Genomic DNA, 18,297 nt, shown 5'->3' on the forward strand with positions numbered 1-18,297 from the left:
GCTGAACTGGATACACAACCTATTGATGATGAAGGTTATACAAGTGCTTTATAGTTATAGTTTATAGTGGACTATCTTGGGTTATCTAAAAGCTTCACTAAATAAAGAAAAAGTAACTGAATCAGTATTTTTGCCTAGTTTGGTGATATGCTAACCTCCAAAATTCATAAATGTCTCCGAGATCACTGAGAATAAAAATAAGAATAATAAACCACACTGTTAAGGAACACATTCATTCATTTCCATGAGAAAGGTCAGCAAGTGCCTCTGCAAATATTCAGAGTCACTGTTGATGAAGCAGCAAGTGAGATTGTGGATATTTTTGGCGTAAAAACTATATGTTGGCAGAATTATTTAGCTGGTTAGCTGTACACTTCGCTGTACACAAGCTTATTTACAATTCTTATTGTTGAGTTGCCTGTATTTTATGGTAGGAGATTGTTTTCTGGACAGAATATTTGTTATCTGCTATGATTAGCTAGCTAAATACTAGCTTGCTGGAGAAGTGGCCGTCTTACACTGTTTTTAAAGAATCAAACAATTAATCAAAAGTAAATCTACTGCAAAAATTAACACATAGAGCAAATTTCGACAGAAACCATGTTGGATTTTTGCACTTTCTTTTGTTTGGTTTTCAATGCAATTTATTTTTGTATGTTGGTGTAAGGCTGAAAAGCCAGATAAAATAAAATAAAATAAAATAAAATAAAATAAAATAAAATAAAATAAAATAAAGAACTTTAGATTTCCAAAACCTGCCATATATGTTCAGTTAGTTACTGGGGTTTCAAATAAAAAAGGCCTTACATGTCATTGGCAAATAAATATCTAAACAATCTCTTCAGTATTTTTACATTTGTGAGACGTAACATTTGTTCTATTTCAAAGTTTGCCTGCATTTCCTTTCCTTACATGATGTCTGCTCTGGTTGTCCTTGGATTTCTTTTCTTTTTTTCTGATTCTTCCGCCTCGTTTTCCTCCGGACGTCCTGTCATTGGCTCTGCGTAATGACGTATACCGAACCACATACAACCTGCAGCTTTGATTGGAGGAAGTTCCCGATGCCACTGGAGACCCCGCCCACTCTCCGGCAGAGGACAGGTTCAAGATGGCGACGTCCCTGAGGTGCTTCCTCCGCATTGGAAAGGTACGGGATCATTGCTCAAAAACACGCATTTCTGACACAGTTTTGTGTTTGTTGAAGAGCAGTATAAGTAATATGTCTCTCTGCATCTTTCTGCAGAATGCCGTGTCTGCTGTACGGGTGCGGGGATTTCACAAAAGCTCTCCGGCCGCTGTGCAGGTCAGTGCTAACAGCTAGCAGGTTAACTGTAGCTAAAGTAAAAGTAAATGTTGTCATGCAATTTTAAATATAGATTGTAAGAACAAAGTAAAACTCTATTAGTCACGTCTTTCTGGCCAAACAAGCTATTATAATTTAAGTTTTACGGTGCGTGTCGTTGTCCCGTCATTGAGAAGGGATGCGGGTTGTCACATCATGACAAACCCTCCCAACAGATGACAGTAGTTGGCGGTTGTTTGGCTAAATCTACTCTCTAAAATAGTCTAAAAATAAATGCGTCTAGTCTGCAGGCGCTTTATTCAGTGGTAAGCAGTGGGAACATTTAGAAAGATGGTTCAGTATTTGGTTAAAAATGACTGCCTGAAGCTGTGCTTTACATTTTAAAAGGGAAAAGGTGGAGCGATCAAAACATGCGAGAAAAGGAAAATAATATGTAAGATGTTAATACTTAAATAACATGAGAAAAATTGTGCTTGTGAATGATCAATTCTTATTTGAGAAATTGTATTTGAGACCAATAACTACTAATGAGTTTCAAGGAGGTTATATATAAATGTCTAATATTAGGAAAGAAACAGATGGAGGAAGAGATTCGTTATTTTGGGGTCAGATTAATGTGTGATTGTAATAGAGCAAATAATATTTGTATATTTCAATATTTGAACAAACTAGTTGCAGGTTTTATTTATTTACTTATTGTATTTATTCATTTGACCCATATTGGTTTTAGGTTTTACATCAAGATCAGCCTTTTTTTCTGACTTCCACTTACTTTTCCTTACCTTATCGGCTCATATTTATTTACTCCTTTTATATGTGCACATGCTTTAATTGTATATTTACATGTTAAGTGTTAAACATTTGAATAGTGCCTACAGATAGAGCTGCCAAACATCAGGAATACATTTTTTTTTTCTTGTGACTAGTTTTTATTTTTATCTAATAAAATTCTGAGATTCAGTGCCTGTACTGTTGACATGTTGATAGAGACCTCTGCATATAGAGGTATAAGTAGAAATATCATGTTATATTTTGTGCTATTATTCTTTTAGCTTGTTATGTCAAAATACGAACTCCCTCGATCATGACCGATGCTGCATAACATAAAAATAAGAAACTCTAACAGAGCTACAATTATCACTAATTATCTTCTAATTAATCAAAAAGATGCACTCATGCAATAATTCGTCTAATAAATCGTGCAGATGTCATTGGAAACTAAACTACCTCTACAGCTGGGACAAAACAAATGAATGCAATACTTAATTGTAGCAATCTGTATAAAATCTAAGTGGGAAAATAAGAAAGGTTTGACATGGAAAAGACATGAGGATGACGTTGAGATGTCCATAATGAGTCTGTGTTCACTACAGTGTTGTTTGTCGTCCTCAGGTGACCGTCCGTGATGCCCTCAACCAGGCGTTGGACGAGGAGCTGGAGAGGGACGAGCGGGTGTTCCTGATGGGTGAGGAGGTGGCTCAGTACGACGGAGCCTACAAGGTGAGTAGGCGCTCAGTAGAGCACGGGAGATGAGGACCACTTTGATGTTAATATGATTCTGATGCAAGTTCAAGTGTCCATTTGTCTGATAAGTGTCATTATAGTTATTTCATGCTATAAAAGCGGGATGTAACATCATGATAACAGTTACCATGACAACCGCTCCATAAAGCGGTCCCATAGGAGTAAGAAAAAATAAATAAATACGTGCAGTGTATCATCAACATTTATTTGTAATGCAGTGGATTAACTAAGGATGGACCATTTTACTGTGATGATGAGCAAATACTATAGAATAATCCCACACTAGTAGTAAAAGAAGTTTGCATTAACCCAGTGCTAGTACTGGCTACTGATGTGGAAATCTAGGGGCCATTTACAGCTCAGAGATCAAATAAATCAATCAGTAAGTGTTATCAAGATGAAATGAAGAAACAGGGACAATTACGGTTTAATTTATTTTGACATATTTGTTCTTTTTAAAACACATTTAAACTGCTATGTCTGCAATGTGAATAGCAGTGCGACCAGCAACCATAATGGTTGTTGTCTGCTTGGAACATTTTTTTCTCTTATTCATAAAGTTCAAATTGGGGACATTTTTGTGGACAGCTGTGGACAGGGACTGTCCCCAGAAATCAGGGACGTCTGGTCACCCCCCCCAAAAAAACCCAAACCATCAACATAACACCTTTTATTTGGCACAAGTCTTCTCGTTCAGGCTGCTTCACTTCTTGGACCTTTCCATCTTCACCACGCCTCACAGTGGCACAGTTGTACCATGTGTGTTTAGAAGCACTACACTGAAAATGGTCCAGTCTGAAACTGTCTCGTGGCGCAACGTTCCAAATGTTGTGTAATCAAAAATGCCAGTATATTAAACATCCATATTGTAACAAAAAAAAAAAAAAAAAACAGGCATTTGGTACAAAACGCTATACCGCCCACCCCTAGTAGCCAGTTATTCAATTCTCTCCACTGCATGTAAACTGGGACAAGGACCACATGCCGAAAGTCAAATTAAGCTGTGCATGTGAGTGTGACCAATCGGAGGAAGTGGAGACACCTTGTCCATATTGTTCTACGGTCTATGGTGTCATCTTTATCTGTCATTTCTGTTTGTAAAACCTGATCCTCTCCAAATGAACAGCAGAGATCTCAGAACAGTGATGTCAATAAAAATAAGTCTTGTTCAGACACTCAGACTCTTCAAATGTAAATGGAACAGCTGATGCTTTGGAAGAAGGTCGGGCAGAAGAAAGAAATAAAACAATGTTCCCTAGAGTTTGGCCTCATTGTGACGATGACATGTATGTGTGTGTGTGCAGGTGAGCAGGGGCCTGTGGAAGAAATATGGAGACAAACGCGTCATGGACACTCCGATCTCAGAGGTGAGACTCTTTAACGTGTTGTCCTGTTGTTCACAAACCTTCATTTCATTTCATTTCATTCCAAGAGTGTCTGTCAGTGTCAGCACAGTTCAATAACATTTATTGTGAGGAAAACATTTGTGCCCCGGTTCACACGATGTCTCTTTGGTGCAGATGGGGTTCGCCGGCATCGCAGTGGGATCCGCCATGGTGAGTTCAGTCTATGTCAACACATTACCTCAACACACAAGCTGTCCTAACAGCACAATGATAAAGCTGGTTATCAGCCACTGGCCTTCAGTTGACTCTCAGTCAATGATATCACGTGATATCATATATAGTTCTTGTCAGTTAATTAACCTGCTTTGTATCAAACCCCAAAACCAAACTAAACACAGCTTGTGTTCAAAAACACACCAGATCTTAATAATTATGTGTGTTCGTATGAGGTGTCAAGATTACAAGAGACCAAACTGTTTTGCCTGAAACTTTGGAACTACAGATGTGATCCAGATGTTTGTTTTCCTTTTCAAACATCCTGCTCGATAAATGCTCTCTAGTTTGTTAGGTAAGAAATGTTCTCTATAAAAAAAAGAGCACAATATATAATCTGATATTGAATTGAGAGCATTAATGAGTAATTTCTTCACACGTGACATTAATACAGACTTCAAACTAAGGTCAGGAATATATTAACCCTTTATCACCTGAGCTTCTAAATGACGGACTGTATGACCTTTCTGCTTATTTTGTCTACAGAGACGTTGGTTTATTTCTAGAATACCTGCAACTTTCAATATCTGGCTATTATTTACAATTTACTCCACACTATAAGGGTGTAATAATCTTTCGGGAGAGGCACGGGTGAAATTAGCGTCATGACACCATATAAAGGGCAACGTCTCATCTTTCAGAAACCATTAGAATTTTCTCACAAACTGTAGCGTAATTACGGTAATCCTAAGAGAGCTTGCACAAACAAACACAAACATACCTTTGGTTTTAAACCGAAGGTATCGCTGGTGTTTAAACCAGGTTTATAAACCAGACCTATCATCACTAACATCTGTGTGTTGTTTCTCCCTTAGGCCGGCCTCAGGCCCATCTGTGAATTCATGACCTTTAACTTCTCCATGCAAGCCATCGACCAGGTCATCAACTCTGCAGCAAAGACCTACTACATGTCAGCCGGTCTGCAGTCGGTCCCCATCGTCTTCAGAGGACCCAACGGAGCGTCGGCAGGCGTTGCTGCTCAGCACTCGCAGTGCTTCGCTGCGTGGTGAGTTCATTGACACCCAATACTGAGTGTGAATATTTAACATGATGTATCCTGTCTTAATTTGGTGAATACACAAGCAATCAAAAATTACCTCATCCACGGTAATAGTGCTGTATTGTAATAGTGCTGGTGTCAGTCAGTGCGTTTACATACACAGATTAATCGAGTTATGCTCGAAATTCAACATTTCTGAATGCGGTTCTTGTCCCAGATTACATGCAATGGAGAAAAACTAATAGCTGATGGGAACATGTCCTCCTCCTCCACACTAGGTGGCGATATCTGTCTTGTCAGTGGGTCGTACATGTGGTAAACAGCATTTCAAACAACAACAAGATGGAAAAAAGTTCAGCTTTTATAATTTCGTATGTAATGTGCGCGCTTGGATGTTTTTGTTTCGGGGTCATATGTCAGTTGTCCAGTTAAAGTCTGATTAAGGTGTATACATGCCGGAGAAAATCGATTTCCAATCGCATTATCTAGGTGTCTTAACCGGATAAGGAGAACTACGATTTCAGTCGGAGTAACGTGTTTACATGCACCTAAATTGTCCAGTTAAAGTCGGATTAAGTCAATAACTTGTTTGTTTGTTTTTTCACGTGCATGTAAACGCACTGAGTGTGGTTGTTGATCTGTCTGCAGGTATGCTCACTGTCCAGGTCTGAAGGTTGTGAGTCCCTGGAACGCAGAAGATGCCAAGGGCCTCCTGAAAGCAGCCATCAGAGACGACAACCCTGGTGAGAGTCAATATTGCAGCAGGTTTTAAAGGTTTTAGAGGAAAAGATGTGCATGATGCTCTGGTTTTCAAATGAAACGTTTGACTAGGGATGTCCCAATCCCACAGTCCAATCCTACACTTCCTCCCCTGGAGATCCCTAAAGTCTTAGTTTGGTCTTCCTCATTTTCTCCTAGATGTGAAAGGGTTCAGCTTAATAATTAGTTAATGTTGTGTGGAGAGGGTAGCTTGTACCTTGGCTCCAGAAAACCTGTGTTTTCTACTCCAGAGAAGTTCTCGTCATCATTAAAACTCTCTGGAATATATGTCTTTTTGACGCTGTCTCCAGGAAACCTTTCTTTTAAATGCAGTGTTCAGTGTTTGGTAGTGTTACTATTGTCTGACTGACTTGTAACTAAAATAAATAAATACATAAGATCAGGTCTGGCTGAAGCCTGATACCAATTCAATCTGATCGTTTAAGAAATGCCTGGATCGGCTCTGATACCGATGGGGACAGCCTTAGTGTAAACTAAATGAAAACGTACATCCAACATGTTCTACTCCAGCAGTGCGAGGTTTCTCCAGCCTGTCCTACTGTTTAAACACCCTGACAGTGAACGTGTGTTTGTTTCAGTGGTGTTCCTGGAGAACGAGCTGATGTACGGCGTTGCCTTCGAGATGTCGGAGGAGTCGATGTCTAAAGACTTCACCATTCCCATCGGCAAAGCAAAGATTGAGAGACAAGGTGAGGCCGACGGACTGGACTCTAATCCATCAGTCAGACCTGTAAAACATCTAAAGAGCTGTTTTCGGTCTTCTTGAAATTATTTCGTCTGCGGGAGCAAAACCTGTCACACAGGCTTAAGAAACTCCCGATGGTCAAACTGTCTGAACAAAACACTGCAACAAGCTGAAGGACTAATTACACAGTAAAAACAGTCTCATTATCTACAAGTGAGGCTAAAAAGCAAAGCTAATAATTGGTTTAAAATGTAGAGGACTGAGTTATTTTCCCTCAGTTCCAAAACAGAGGGAATATTCTCACACCAAAAAATTATTTAACTTATAGCTATATGATGTACAGACCCTCAGCGTTACTATTATGTGCAGCCTTTTATATACACAGTCACTTATTTTTAGGAGCTCAGGTGTAGTTGGACAAATAAATCAAACAAATAATCACCAATAAAATCAACTAATTAAAAGAAAACTGACTCCAAGCCTTTTACCTGAAGAAATATCCCAGCTCTGCCCACAAAACATGTTTTGAGTCAGTTTTGCATTTACCTTTAAATGTTAAAAATTAAAGATGTAACTTCTACAACTTTCCTCTAATTTGAATACTCTTAAATTAAAGCGGACAGTCGACTCTTTAAGTCCATGCTCGTTACGTAACTGTAACGTTAACAAACAGCTTAAGTAAACAAAACACAGCAGTGTACAGATGAATTCAGTACTTGTTCCTGAGTAACATTTGGAATAAATATTTATATAAGTAAATATATTTGGAAGAAATACCAAGGCCTGCAGTATTTAAGCTTTTTCACGTATTCTCTGAAGTAACGAGACATTAATCAGTCGTGATGTTTAGAGTAAGAACAGATGCATCATAGAAATGTACATTTAAGGCATTCGAGGACTAGAGTACAGATGTGAACATAAAAAGAACCAAAATGTTGAATGTTGGTGCGGAAATCCTTGTTTGTTTCATTTTAAAGTGCTAATAAGTTCATTTAAAAACAGTTTAGTAATTTGGTTAGTAGTTCAACTCTTGTTTTCAGTTTTTATAGCTGACGATACATTTCACAGTGGTCCCAGCATTCAGCAGTAAGTGTTATCAGTGACAAATATCCCACACGTAGAATCAAACAGAGGCTGAATAGACGGCTGTAATGCTCTGCGGAAAAATAATATAATTGTCGGGGTTTGTGTATATTTTCGAGGAAACGAAGGCGAGGCTAATGTAAAAGCGTCACTCAAATCTTTGTTCTTCTCCTCTTTGTGTTTCAGGCAATCACGTCACCTTGGTTTCCCACTCTCGGTATGTGGGTCACTGTCTGGATGCTGCCGCCGTCCTCGCAAAGGAGGGGGTCGAGTGTGAGGTAATGACCGACGCTCGGGGTTGTACAGACTAGTCGGTTTGTCGACTAGTCACTGATGATGATACATGATAATACATGTATACATCCAACATTATCACACATGATAGTAACAACCAGGAGTCCAGTGGGCCATTGTAGCAAACTAGCAGCGGTTCATCAAATGTGTGGAAATACTTCACTAAAGATGGAGTTCATTCGACCATGACATGCAAAATAACAGCGATTAATGACCTAAGATTCTAGCTGAGTTGCAGCCTGTTTTTATACAGTCTATACACCTCTGCAGCACACAGTATGTAGCACGTGAGCTGTCTGTTCTCAGCGTTTGTATTCAGGTCAAGAATATAGAGTTAATTGTTGCAAAGCATTACTTTCTACTGTATTTTTATTAGACTTTATCACAAAAAATTACTTTATCACAGTAGCTTTGTTGCACATAAAAGTAACACTAAAATAAGATAAGATTAAAATAAAATAAAAAATAATTATTATCTAGTAAAATACAATAAACACTGTAATCAAAACATTTTCAGAATTAGCATTATGAATAAATGGCAAAACGGTGTCCAAGGTGATGCGGTTGTTTGGTCAGTTGCATAGCAACAGTGACATGGATCTTGTTGAAAGGTGTTTCCTTGTTGCTGAGGGAGGGGTGTTAATGCCAGCTCATACGTACTGTGGTCCGTATGAACCAGGTCTCCAAATGACTTCTCACAACACACTCCCTCTGGCTCCCATCAAGCCCACACACTCCATCCGTTCTGCTGCCAAAGACCTCACGTTCCCCATGAGCACGGCCTCATCAGTGACTTGTTGGTGTTGACTTCAATAAAATATGAACTTGTGCAACCCCTAATGGAAACACACACGTGATCTGTGCTCAGGTCAGCAGCCTGTTAACCGCTTCCTGTGTGTGTTTGCATCAGGTGATCAACCTTCGGACCATCCGTCCTATGGATGTGGAAAGCATTGAGGCCAGCGTGGTGAAGACCAACCACCTGGTGACAGTGGAGGGTGGCTGGCCTCAGTTTGGTGTCGGAGCCGAGATCTGTGCCAGGATCATGGAAGGTGACCAACACTCTCTCACACATAAACACACGTTTACATCCTGGCTGTTTCATTGATGGCTTTTGTACATAAATGAATGTTCTTCATGGGTTCATTCAGATTCAAGAACCAAATTCTTGTGATAAGTGATTTGAAAGGTTTAATGATGGGCGTGATCTGGCCGCATCGGTAGTGTATTTTTAAAACATTGCGACTTCCAAACGGTACATTATATTCTCATACTCTCATTCAAGAAATTAAATGGGACTGTCAGCCCAGCCTTAATAATCTGCAGTGCCTAGAGGATCAAGTATAATCTTCATTTTTGACAATAACTTAAAGAACTTTCAAAGTGGAAACAGATTTCTGGCAATTTAATGAAGTAGAAATATTTCATGTAAAATAAGTGATAGTATTAATTCTTCCTCTTGGTAAAACATGATGCTGCCACCACCATGTTTCACCATGTATTTGGTGTCCACTAACAAAAGTAGCTCCATATTGGTTCAATAAATTCTTCTTAAAACAGTCAGATTATATTGACCATCACTTAATTTTCCTTTACCGCAACGAGTTGTTGCTTCAATTAATGTCACAGAGAACAAACGGTGTGAGACAGGACTACCGTTCTGGAGAGAAGAATGCGCTGCTTGAATGGATGTGTAGTTTGGAGGTGATTTAAATTACATGCTCTCCCTGCTTGTTTTCAGGTCCGGCCTTCAACTACCTGGATGCTCCGGTTACCAGGGTAACAGGCGTCGACATCCCCATGCCATACGCCAAAATCCTAGAGGACCACAGCATCCCTCAGATCAAAGACATCATCTTCGCCGTCAAAAAAACCCTCAACGTCTGAGACCCTCTCGTTCACACTAGACTATTGAAATGTCGGTAAAATATTAGAACCATGTATAAAATACAGCCAAAATGTTCTTTTCCTCTAAAACAATAATCCTTCAGATTGTTAAGTTTCCGGCCAGATGTTGGTCAATCAAACGCACAACAACAGAGAGTTAAGTTGAACTGGTTATGAAGTTGACTGAACTCTGTTTATCTGTAGCTCTGGCTGCTTTCTTCACTTCCACTTTCAAAATAAAAGCTTTAAGCTTTATCTTGTAGGCTCATTTTCTGTGCTCATGAGGATGTTTAAGAATGACTAAAAAAAAAAAATCTATATTTTATTAAATTTTATTTTTCCCACTAAAGATATTTAGTAAATTCGGTTTTGCCCTTTCTTAGTTTTGTCGGTCAAAGCTTAAATTCTTATTTATTGGGAATCTCTCAACTTCAGATTCCATTTTGTTAAAGGTTTTATTTAAACCCTTTGTTTTTGCCTTTTCACAACTAAATTTAATGTCTCCAAACTACTCCATCAAGACACATCTGGCGAAGACCATTTCAGACCCTCCAAATGTCAAACCTGCACTTATATTTTCAGGCTGATTTAAATGTGAAACTCTTTGCAGTTGTTGTCGGTAATAAACTTCCACATGTTTCTAACCACCAGAACACACCACATTCAGACTATTAACCTAATTCCTGACTCTGACTCAAGTTCGTCTCCACTTAAGCAGCAGTGAAGAAGAAGAAGAAGAAGAATGACCCAGAGAATGGGAATATTTATTGTAGCTGCAGCAGCTTTGTGGATGTTTTGTTGCTGTAAATGACTGTTACGGAAAATAAAAACCTGTCAGTCCCTTAATGCTTTGTTCTTTTACAACACAATCGGTTTTATTCCTCTCCATCGGATAAATCAATAATGCCCCGAATCAATAAAAGAAAAGAGTCGATGAACCCTTAAACATTTTTAATGGTGGACTTCGTTTTTTCAGCCCGACTCTGATGTTCTGCACCAGACTCGCAACACAGCATCACAGTCATCCTGAACTCAAGACATAGAAAATAAAAAAAAAACATTTACCACTGAAAGAAACTCGAAAACAGGAAAAACAAAAAAAAAATCCTCATAACTAAAAGTATATTACAGTCTACTGGTCCATCTTTGTTCTGACCATGGGAGAGAAAGGTTCAGACAAACAATGAGATATTTCAGCGTACACAACAGAAAGGCTGTTTAAACTGTGGGCCATTGATTTTGTAATAATCTCAGAAAGAATTAAACTGGTACCAATTATAGTCACAGAACTAGAAATGAATATTAGCCGACTTGCTGTGCTTTTACTAAAAGATAGTAAATCAAAGCAAACAAAAACAACTAGAATTGGTACCAAATAAAACTTTTTTTTAAAGAAATTATGAGTGAATCACGCTGAAGTTATGGACCATAAAATGAAGGGGAAAAAGAAAAGTTCTTAATTCTTAGACTGAACATTTTTGGCATTTTCCCTGAAGAGCTCATGAATTAATCGCCCCCTATAAGGATTATTTTTTTTAATACATGGCTCCCGGAAACCAAACACACGTGCACTTCCATCTGTTTCAATTGCCATGTTGCAGCATGTGAACAAACCTGCAACTGTCTTAACGCACCAATTGTTCTTTGACACGAACGCAAGAGGCACAAAGGATGCATCAAGCAAAGCATACCGAGTCTTCAATCTCTTTTGTGGGGTGTGCTAAAGCCAACAAACAGGTAGAACAAGCAATGCCATAAACACCAGGTCCTTTTTTCACACAGTTCACTGAAACGGCCCCGACAGTTCAGTCATCACAGTGTTCTGTATAAAATAAAATAAAATAAAATCAAGCTGTTTTATATTCCTGTGACTTCCTGTCCGCGAACCCAAACTAGAGGAGCTATTAGCTTAAACAACAAACAAAAAACAAAACGTAACCTTTTCACCTCCTAACTTTTCAACATTTAAATGAGGTGTTTATCCCTTCATACTTTTTGCGATCTAGAGTTTGAAGTACCAACGTCGTCTCGATGTTTATTTGTGTTTGCCTCACACTTGCAGACTCAGAATAAGCTGGTGCCTCTAGAGGACAAGCAGTAATATAGACAACAACAAATGAATAATATTACGAGGGGGGTAACAGCGGTTATTCAACAGGAAAAAGACCTCAGTGTTATGAGAGTAAAGTTTACAGGACACAAGCTGCAACATTTTGATATAAAGTCCTACTTTTATGTGAATACGCTTAAGTCTGTGACGGTTTTGAGAACGTTCATTCATGAATTCTTAAAGTCACAGACATGAAACTAATTGGATGATGTGTGTGAGTCTATTACTGGATGTGATTTAAGGCGCAGGAGCCTTTAAATGCAGTTTTTAAAAGTGTGATTACTATTTATTTTCTCCTCAATACAGAGCAGAAAATATTCCCTAGTGAACTGAAAAAAAGAAAAAAAACATTCATCATTTTTTTAATACTAACACAACATTCAAACTTCTTCCTGAAGACCTTTACTCTCATAACTTCTTTAATTACAACTTTATTCCCATAATGAGTTAATTTCTTCTGGAAACGTGTGGCTTGATTTTAATATTATTCCCATAGATTAACTTGTATAGTTGACACCAAATTACTTTAGGTTTTTTTCTATATTTTTGGACAAATTATGAGACAACAATGTGGCTTGTGAAGAAAAATCTATTCTTGAAGCCGCCTCCGTTAGATATGGAAGCAGGGCGTCGGTGAATCTGGGAAGCCTACAACTGCGAGGTGTTAAAAGAAAATCCACTGTGAGTGTTTTACTGTTGGTCTCAGTCTCACTGGAGTGATTCAGTCTTTCTCTGGGCTCAAATGGACAAACTTCTGCCTCAAACTGATTATTTCTTTAATAAAATAGAAACAAAAAATTCAAGTAAAGCTCTCGTCAGTTTCCCTCAGCACTTACTGAACTCCTACGATTCCCAGAATGCCTTTGAACCCAGTGGACAGAGAGCAGGACCCCGGGCAGCTCTATGCTCGGAGGCGGGGCTGGTTGAGTCCGAGGGGAAGAGCCCGTCCTCTCAGAGCGCCGACAGGTCGGACCGTCCGACCTCCGAGTGTCCCTTCAGCAGGCCCAGCCTCACCACCACCACCCTCCTCTTCTTCTCCTCCGACCCTTCTTCGTCCTCATCATCCTCCTCCACCTCTCTCTCCTTTGCTTTCCGCTTCCCTCTCTCCTTCTTCTGCTTCTTCGCCTTCTTCTTCCTCCTCTTCTTCTCCACTTTCTCCTCCGCTGCGTGATCTACTTCCTCCTCGTCCTCTTCTTCTTCTTGCACCCCATCCTGCACTTCTTGCTCTTCCACTTCTTCCTCTTCTGCCATCACCATTTCCTCTTCCTCCTCCTCTTCTTCCTCCTCCTCATCCTCGTCATCTTCTTCTTCCTCCTCCTCCTCCTCTTCAGTATCTGCATCCTCCACGTCCGTCATCACTTCTCCCATCCCTTCTTTCATTTGTTCCTGTTTAAGCGAACCCAGTTCTCCATCTTGTGATGTCTGACAGGAACAGAAAATGAAGTTTAGATATTTAATAGCTGCTCTAGCGCCCCCGTGCGGCCAGAAACAATCACTGCACACTAGTAAATTAAACTAAACTTGAAGTCATTCACAAATATTTACCAGTAATTTTAAAAAACATCACCTGCAGCTTTGTTTTGCACACCGTATTTACTGGCAGGTGGTTCTATGTTTGGTGATTTGATGAGAGTTGATGTTAAAATTTTTGCATTTGATTCACATTCTTGTTTGTAAAAAAATATAAAAGCACAAATAACCATGACAAACACAAACTTCTGGTGTTGTGAATTATGCAAATACATAAAAATCTATGAGATCTGGCTGACCCGAGGCACATAAACACACGCAGCCGATACCGACACTCACCATGTCCTTGCCGTTTCGCAACCGGTGCAGCAGTAACCTGACGGTGTCTTTGTTCTGGCACAGCCCCATGGTGTTCAGGATGTCGAGGGCAGTGCCGGAGCAGCCCTGCAGCCGCAGCTCGGCCCCCAGGGCGGCCTGCAGGAAGTTGTTCTTCCAGATGTTCCTGGTGAAGAGCGGGATGGAAAGCGCCACCACGGCCCGGCGTTCCAGGAGCGTGAAGGCCTGCTCCTCCGTCAGCTGACTGCCAGAAAAACAAAAGACGATCAGCTCAACTATCTGGTCAGATGCGGATTCAGAGACAAATGACAGTCTCCTGGAAGTGAAGACTGAAATGGAGCTATCTGGTTACTGGTTGCTTTTGTAGAGCGCGTTGACGTCGGGGAACAGTGAGCGGAGACAGGTGACGACGAGCGGGGCTTTGTCCTGGGCCCAGTTCAGACATCGCCGCCAGGGGAAGGACGACAGCGGTTTCCTGCCCGACACTTTCTGGTGGAAGGGACTGTCGGGCAACCGTGACAGCACCTTCATCTGCAGCACCAACAGCATAATGCATGATAAGATAGAGACTTAACGCAGGAGATCATGAATGCACAGCCTCCACCCTCACCTCTTCTTTCAGCTGTTTCCTCCAGAACTCCATCATCGGCTTCCGAGCACCTTTAGCCGACCAGAGCATCTGGAAAGCAGCCTTGTAGCTGGACTTGCTCACGAGCAGCGCGGCTTTGCTTTTCTTCCCCATCCTGCGGCCCATCATCTTCTTGTCTCTCACCTGTGGTTAGAGCCACAAAAAAATATTTACATGTTTATAAAACACGACCATGCCCTCACATCAGCCACAACCTCTAATACTATACACCCAACAGCCACAACATTACAACCAGTAACTGGAGAAGTAAATAACACTGATCATATTATGACAATTCAATGTTCTGCTGATAAACGTTTGGACCTTGTGGATTCATGTGGATGTACTATACATATATATATATATATATATATATACATATATATATATAGATATGTACCAACCACCTAGACCAGACCAGAACAGACAATCCCACCCAATAACACTTTTTGATGGCGGCCACCATCCCGAGCAGGATGCAGCCTGACACAAACACACTCACAAAAATGGTTTCAGAATAACTAAAAAAAAACTGTAAAACAGCACAAAGTGTCGACCTAGTGTCCAGATTCACTAGATCCCACTCTGATGAAGTATCTGTGGGATGATCGGCAGAGGCCCCTCCCCTCAACCTATAGGACCTAAAGGCCCCCACTAACAACATCCTGTTTACAGACACCACAGGCCCCCCCTCAGAAGGACCATGTCCATTCCCTGATGAGTCACAACTGTTTTGGAGGCTCAAGAGAGACCTACACAATGTTATGCAGATGGTCATAATGTTATGCCTGACTGGTGTATAATGACTTTCATGTTATGTACATGTTATGTATTGTGTAGAAATAATTCTACAATTTTGGAGTAGGTTGTTTTTTTTTTTTTTCACTGATCAGCCATGACACCTGTCCACTGCTGATATCACAGCAAAGACTGTAGTTCTTTAAAATGCTGACGAAAATCGGCAAGTCAACCAAAATCTTTTACCGAAGTACGGCTGACAGCGTCACCATCACCTCGATCACTGTGCGGTTTGGGTACTACACTTGTGATTGAAAGCTGCACAAATCATCTCCACAGGACGTTTACAGGAGCAGGTTTAACAGGAGAGCCCACAACACAACCTCTTCATATTCCTGTGTGTGAAACCAAGGGCAAATAGACTCACTTCCCCATTACTCGTGTTGTCGGTATCTGTGGCACAAGGTACAGGGCACTTTCTAAAGTCAGATTTTTAGTTTTTAATTTAAAAGCACAACTTTAACATTCCACTGGGTCGTATATAGGACAGCAGTAGCTTTCTGATAAAAGCTAATATAGGATTAACCTACACAGCTTTTAATTGTGTACCAACTTTGACTACTTAAGAACAATTCCGTTTAGCGTGATTGTTATTCTTTTGTGACAGAAACTTCAGAGGAGTCCTGGCTTTCAAAAGAGATCAAGACCATGCATGAGCTCCAAAACCTTCATGAACAACATTCAATTTACTTTGGGTTTTGTTATTTTTATATTTTATTTTGTTCCTTGAATGTTTGTATGTCTTACTTATGTGGTGTTGATAAGGGATACTTGCAAAGTAATAATGTCATTGTATCCGTCTTAGCTGTTATTTTTTACTGAGCATATGACTATAAATATGTTGAATCATGAAAGTCATACACACACCTGTTTGGTCGCAGGCGGCTTCAGCCACAGAGACCGCTTCCCGCTCTGCTTGCGCTTACATTTGCTCCTGATGACCTGGGCGCAGGTCTCGCACAGGAAAGACTTGTCGTGGACCACCGCTCCGGGGAAAGCCCACTGTACCGTCTCGGGCGTGGTGAAGGTGTACACCGCCCGCCGGTTGAATGACCGGCCCTGCCGCTCAAACTCCAGCCTGCAGCAGGAGCAGTTGTTGTCCTCCGGCCGCTTCGAGCGACGGCGACCAACGCGCGGCGGAGCGGTGGACGCGTGTGCGGCAACTTCAGGGATTGTTAGATGTTGGGGGTTCGCTTCTGTCTCAGCATCTGCATTATTCCTCCCGGGGCAGTCCACCTCTGCCCCTACGATTGGGTCCGGAAGCTCCACCGGCTGCACCGGGACGCCCCGTTCAGGCTCGACCGGTGTGCGGGAGGCGGGCGCCTCGGTTGAAGTAAGGTCACCGTCCACAGCGTGCGCGTAGTCGTGCTCGTTTGAGTCCGGTGAAGGACCAGCTTCTTCGTCGTTCCCCGCGTTGGTCTCTGCGTTTTCACTCGCCATGATGACCGCCAAGTGTTTGAGACAGACGAGGAAAATACGCAGGAATTAAAAACTCTGTGGGAGCTCCGGTTACAGAGCAGCAGGCTAACCGTGCTAGCTAATAGCCGCAACAAAGTTAAACTGCTCCGAGCGCTCCTAGCAACGCGTGCGGAAAAGTTAGTTTGATAGTTTAAGGCAGCGCACTAAATATAAAGACGGGGTTTCAGTAGAAATATCACCGGAGCATCTGGAAATACAGAAGAGATGTGACCAACCGGATGCAGCCTCTAATAAACAAAACAGTTTCCGTGTTTCGGTAAATAGACTGCTCCTTGACTGCGCCCCCGTGCGGCGGGAGGTACTCACTACACGTCCCGACTGTAAATTAAAAAAAAAAAAAAGAAGAAGAAGAAGAAGAGAAAAATAGTTTATTCATCCCCTGGGGGAAATTCGCGTGTCCAATAGCTTATGTAAAAAACATACACAGACATAAACACAACACACCAACAAAATCAACAGAATCAGCAGTGCAAAAGAGAAGGAAAACTGGAAGTATGTATAAGACTGTACTGACATGTATTAACATGTAAAACCATGTACAATTGATCAATTTACAAGTGAGTGATTATTATCTAATAGACGGTTTTCAAGATTAGTAGACTGAATGTACTATAATAAAACAGATAAATGTGATTCTGTTTTTTTCCGTCTTTTAAAGACCAAACTAGACCACGGACAGCTTGACCTCCTCAAACTGTCCGTGGTCTAGTTTGTCCCTCAGGTCATAACACTCTACAGTGCTTCCCTGAGAGGAACCAACTGGACTGTGATTATGCACCGCCAAAAAAAAAGGTCACCCACTCTAAGATTTTGTTCAAAATGGAAAAAAAGTATACACTTACTGTCTGGTATAGTACAATTAATCTAAGCAATGCTACAAATCACTGGGCTAGTTATTTACATTTAGAATAATATATTATGCTATTGATCAAAACATCACAAGGATCACCTTGTGATTCTGCAGAAGAACAGAAGTGGAAACCCTCAGCCTCAATAGTGTGCCCTCTTTTCTCCAGTAGGCCTCTGTATATGTCAGTCTCATATGAGTAACTTAAGTAAAGTAAAAGAGAGAACACAATGAAACCAAAAAATGAGCATGAGTAATCTCATACTGAAAGGTTGAACAAATACAAACAGTATGTATGGAAAGATAACATCATTTTTTTTTAGCTTACTTTCTGAATGGAATGGAAAAATAGAGGTGAAATCAGACTTGGATCAACAACTGGGATCTCTCTAATATGCTAGTCTGTGGGGGAAGTTCTTTTATTGTAATGACTGAGGTAACTTAGTAATAGACA

General features: G+C 40.6%; 2 protein-coding genes across 2 annotated transcripts; one reads left to right on the top strand and one right to left on the bottom strand.

Annotated features, from left to right (window-relative positions):
- The first annotated feature begins 1,048 nt into the window (after positions 1 to 1,048).
- Positions 1,049 to 11,021, top strand: pdhb (pyruvate dehydrogenase E1 subunit beta). Its single transcript, XM_047582247.1, has 11 exons — positions 1,049 to 1,147; positions 1,244 to 1,303; positions 2,696 to 2,803; positions 4,132 to 4,194; positions 4,348 to 4,383; positions 5,262 to 5,452; positions 6,095 to 6,189; positions 6,805 to 6,915; positions 8,181 to 8,272; positions 9,199 to 9,340; positions 10,030 to 11,021. Exons 1-11 carry the CDS (start codon positions 1,109 to 1,111, stop codon positions 10,173 to 10,175), a joined length of 1,083 nt encoding a protein of 360 aa, XP_047438203.1. The 5' UTR covers positions 1,049 to 1,108; the 3' UTR covers positions 10,176 to 11,021.
- A 90-nt stretch (positions 11,022 to 11,111) lies between these two features.
- On the bottom strand, positions 11,112 to 17,392 carry LOC125006309. Its single transcript, XM_047582246.1, has 5 exons — positions 16,385 to 17,392; positions 14,702 to 14,863; positions 14,444 to 14,622; positions 14,095 to 14,335; positions 11,112 to 13,707 (listed from the first exon to the last, which is right to left on the bottom strand). The coding sequence occupies exons 1-5, from the start codon at positions 16,955 to 16,957 to the stop codon at positions 13,237 to 13,239; spliced, it is 1,626 nt and encodes a 541-aa protein (XP_047438202.1). The 5' UTR covers positions 16,958 to 17,392; the 3' UTR covers positions 11,112 to 13,236.
- Positions 17,393 to 18,297: the final 905 nt, after the last annotated feature.

This window comes from Mugil cephalus, chromosome 4 (genome assembly GCF_022458985.1).
Source record: "Mugil cephalus isolate CIBA_MC_2020 chromosome 4, CIBA_Mcephalus_1.1, whole genome shotgun sequence".
NCBI lineage: Eukaryota > Metazoa > Chordata > Actinopteri > Mugiliformes > Mugilidae > Mugil > Mugil cephalus.